The following is a 4,097-nucleotide window of genomic DNA, read 5'->3' on the forward strand; positions in this document are numbered from 1 at the left end:
TCATTTCTTCCTTATTCATATTTGCCCTAGACATAAGGTGCATATCACTGTCACCTTCGCCTTCCATGCTTTTTCCAGTTCTTCTCTGAGTCCCTGGTATTTCTCCAGTTTGAACAAGGCTTAGATGTCCGGAAATCATGCAGACGCGCCCGCCCTCAAGCATAACACGGATCGGGTGACTACTCAATTTTGATTGACTACAGGGTGTGGATTAGATCATTTTGAAGACTGTGATGCAGCAGAAGAGAATGAGAGAAAAGAATCTAAGATACAAGGAGGAATTGAAATAGACTTTATTTCTTTGAAACAAACTTTTACTTATATAATAGTCAGCTTTTTCTGAAACAGCTATTTTAACTTAAATTAAAAATGACAAGATTAAAGTACCAAAAAGTGTGTGAATACATGTTTCTTTTGAAAGGGACCATGATCATCCATCCATCCATCCATCCATCCATCCATCCGCACGTGTAAACTTCAGTGAATATTTACTTCAGTAAGAAAAAAAATGACATGAAGAAAGTTGGACCTCATGTAAAGCATGCATACATTCCAAAACGTTCTTCTGTCTAAACACAGTAACTTGCGCTTGTATAAAAAATTACGCTTTAAAGTGACATGAAAGCATACAAAATGTGTTGCAGAATACTGAACTCGACGCCAGGACGTCAGCAGGCCCAGAAGCAGGTGAGGGGCGTGGCCACCCTGCTGAGCAGCACCTGGTAGGCCTGTCGGAACTGCCGGTTCATGAGCGCGTACAGAACCGGGTTGATGCAGCTGTTCAGCCAGGTGAGGTTCGCGCAGATCATGTGCAGCAGCTGCGGTGCGCGGTTGTTTTTGTCAGCGATGTTCAAAATGATGAATGGGACAAAGCAGCACACGAAACACAGGAAAACCGTGAAGCACATGCGCGTGACCCGCTTAAACTCGCCGTCATCTGCAGCGGCTGGGGCTGCTGGGACGGCGCGAGGCGCTGCTGCGGTCTCTGCGGGTCTGGCTGCGGAGGAATTCAAAGCTGTGTCTGGGTTGCGCGCTGGCGGTAAGGAGGACTTCTCATTGAGGAGCTCAGGTGTTTTGGGGGGCGGGTCCACCTGGCTGCTGATCTCGGAGCTGCAGGTCTTGGGCGCGTCGCTCTCCACGCCGCTGTCATCCGTCGTCGGAGGGGCTTCTGCGGGCTTACTCTTTGAGGAGCGCCTGCTCAGCCGGTACTGCAGCAGAGCCCGCGATGCGATGCGCACCCGCCTGTAGATGAGCAAATAAAACGCCCCAACACAACCCAGACCCGCGAAAAAGTAGAAGAAGAGCAGGATGGTGGAGTACGGCCGGCCCAGGGTGCGGTGGAAGCTGCACGTGCACACCTGAGGCACAAAAACAAAGACGGGCCAGAGCGGGGCGAAGCTGGCCAGACCCAGCGCCCACGCCGAGACCAGGAGCGCAACGAGACCGGGGTTCGAAAAAACCCGGTTAAACAGAGCTCTGTTTGTAACCAGCAGGTATCTGCTGACTGCCACCAGGCACAGGGTCAGGATGGACACCGAGTTGGAGAGGAAGAGGAGGAGGCCGAAGACGCGGCACCAGTTCTGACCGGTGCGCCACCGGAGGTGGAGGTAGGAGTCCACGGAGATGGGCTGCAGGATCGTGCAGTACAGGAGATCCGCCACCGCCAGGTTGACGATGAGCACGTTGAAGCGCGTCCTCACCCGGGAGTCCAGAGCGAAGGCCAGGATGGTCAACAGGTTCCCCGCGGTGCCGGTGATGGTCACGGCGCAGCCCCACAGCACGGCGAAGTACCGGTACCCGGTCACGGATGGACTGTAGCAGGAAAAGTCCTCCGTCTGGTTGGTCTGGTTCAGCTCCATTCTGTCAACTGAAAACATTATCAAGTTCCAGGATAAATAAATCCACCACTTCTTTTTGAGTTAACCAAAGAGAAAGGCTGTCCCCCTTGTTAATCATTTCAATTTATGCTCATGAAAACCTTTGTCAGTTTCAAGTCCCCACATGTTGGTTTCCTGAAGCTTCTTTGAGTTTTTTCAAACGCTGAAGTTTTGCACAGTTAAAGTCATTTATTTAATTTTCTTCGGTTTGCTTTTTGTCCTAAAGTCGTTGGAGTTAATGCCAGGATTTCTGACTAAACCAACTCTGACTGCATTCTCTCAGACTTCATTTCATGGCAGTTTAGTGAGAGTTTACATTCAACTCATCTCAGTTTAAAAAGTGCAGAAGAAGACATTTGTAGAAATGACAAAGGAGCCTCACCTTTAGGGTCTGCCTGTCTTCCTGAACTCCTCTGGAAATGCTTCTTCTTGTGCTCCGAGTCGCTCTCTTCCTGTAAATGGAGCCCTCTGCTTGTGTCATCTCCGATGCTGAAGTCTTCCTCACATGATGAAATTATGTAAGACGGGGCTTTTGTGTCCAAAGAAACAAAGTTTGTGTGATTTATATATACATAATAAAAAAGTCAAATATGCTTTTCCAAAATTGTGCCTTAAAATATTTGGTTTACAGAAAAGAAGAGGTTTGGGAGTAAATACTTTTCACATCTGCGGTCTGTGCATTTGGGTGAATTTATGTCAGTTGATATGAATTTTCTCTGTAAATACTAAATTAACCCCTTCATTCTCAGTGGTTGTTGGCATTTTATGGTGTTTCGTTGTCTTTATGCCCTTTCACTTTATGGCAGAGATGAAACGCCATAGCATTTCCCCTCAGTGAATCAGCTGTCACAGGTGGTTTGCTGAGATATTTTTTACATTAGATGCCCTTCCTGACACAACCCTGTCTTTTCTGGGCTGGGGACTGGGACAGGGACACCCAGACTTGTGGCTATACATGGTTAGGCAGTGACGTGAAGGGTCTTGCCTATGGATGAAGATCACCGAACCCTGATTTACCAAGCACCAGTCCTACACCAGCTAACTGAACCATCCCGCTTGTTAAATTAACCCTTGTGCTATCCTAGGCACTTTAACGTTGGGAGTTGGGTCATCTAGACCCACTAGACAGTGCTCTGAACCTTTTTTCTTCAATGATTTGTGATCTTCACTGGTGTCCATGGATTACATGAAATCTTTCCACCTTTATCCACCTTTAGTCATGGTAGGAAGAAGACGTCGATGTAAGGGTGGGGTCATCTAAGATAGCACAAGGGTTAACCCCTTCATGCCCTTTGACTCGAATTTGCAATGTACCAGAATTCAGGACTACACTTAATTTAGCATCACCTTGAATTGAACCTTTAATGATATTAAAGATATTTAATGATATTAATTAATTAATGATAATTAATTAATTAATTATATTAATGATATTTAATGATATTAAAAATGATATTAAATAGGAAATTTGGCTACTTATCTAAAGAAAGCAAAAGGAAACAAAAAGTTTCACAGTGAGACTGGAAACAAACCTTTGAAGAAACAAAAAGAAGCGCTTCCTGGGGTCTGAAAGCAGCTAGTAAGACAAATACTTTTATGGCTCATTAATCAGGTCAGTGAAACCAACATGCGTCGATATAAACCTCAAACTATGACGAGCGGTAAACCATTTCAGAGCGGCCACATTTTGTTGTGCTTGTTAGACAGCATTGAAATGTGCCTCAGATCAATGAGGTCAGTGATGGACAGAGCTGTCATGAAAGGCTCCTTCCTCACTGGGATAGTAGCCATTGATAACTGCTCACCCAACAGAGATTTCAGTTTCTGCTGCTAAGTTTATGTTTCCTGTTTTTTCAGGGGATTTCAGACTTTCCTCATGTGTGCATGTGATGCTGGTTTGTGAGGAAATGCAGAACAAACCTAAATCTAGTGAGTTCATTTGGCCGCCAATGCAAAGCTGAGGTTCTGCTCTGTTTTTACATCAGCTACAGTTATTGCTTTGGAAAAACTTTTAAAATTGGGATATTGCACTATTCCGTAGTTTTCTGAGCCACAAGAAAACTTTCACTGTATAAAAAAGTTACACCATCACTTTTGCCGGGTAATTTTTTATACCCAACAAAAAGTACTTGTCAAAAAACTAAATCGAAACATGACAACACATGATAAATTGGAGTGGTTTTCTTTAATTTTCAGCTGTGGGGTGTGTAACAAAATGAA

The 4,097-nt window shown here is 45.1% G+C and overlaps 1 protein-coding gene across 1 annotated transcript; it reads right to left on the reverse strand.

Moving 5' to 3' along the window:
* Nucleotides 1-269: 269 nt before the first annotated feature.
* Nucleotides 270-2,959, reverse strand: gpr84 (G protein-coupled receptor 84). Its single transcript, XM_023954740.1, has 2 exons — nt 2,260-2,959; nt 270-1,867 (listed from the first exon to the last, which is right to left on the reverse strand). The coding sequence occupies exon 2, from the start codon at nt 1,857-1,859 to the stop codon at nt 669-671; it is 1,191 nt and encodes a 396-aa protein (XP_023810508.1). The 5' UTR covers nt 1,860-1,867; nt 2,260-2,959; the 3' UTR covers nt 270-668.
* Nucleotides 2,960-4,097: the final 1,138 nt, after the last annotated feature.

The sequence above is a fragment of the Oryzias latipes genome, chromosome 5, assembly GCF_002234675.1.
Source record: "Oryzias latipes chromosome 5, ASM223467v1".
NCBI lineage: Eukaryota > Metazoa > Chordata > Actinopteri > Beloniformes > Adrianichthyidae > Oryzias > Oryzias latipes.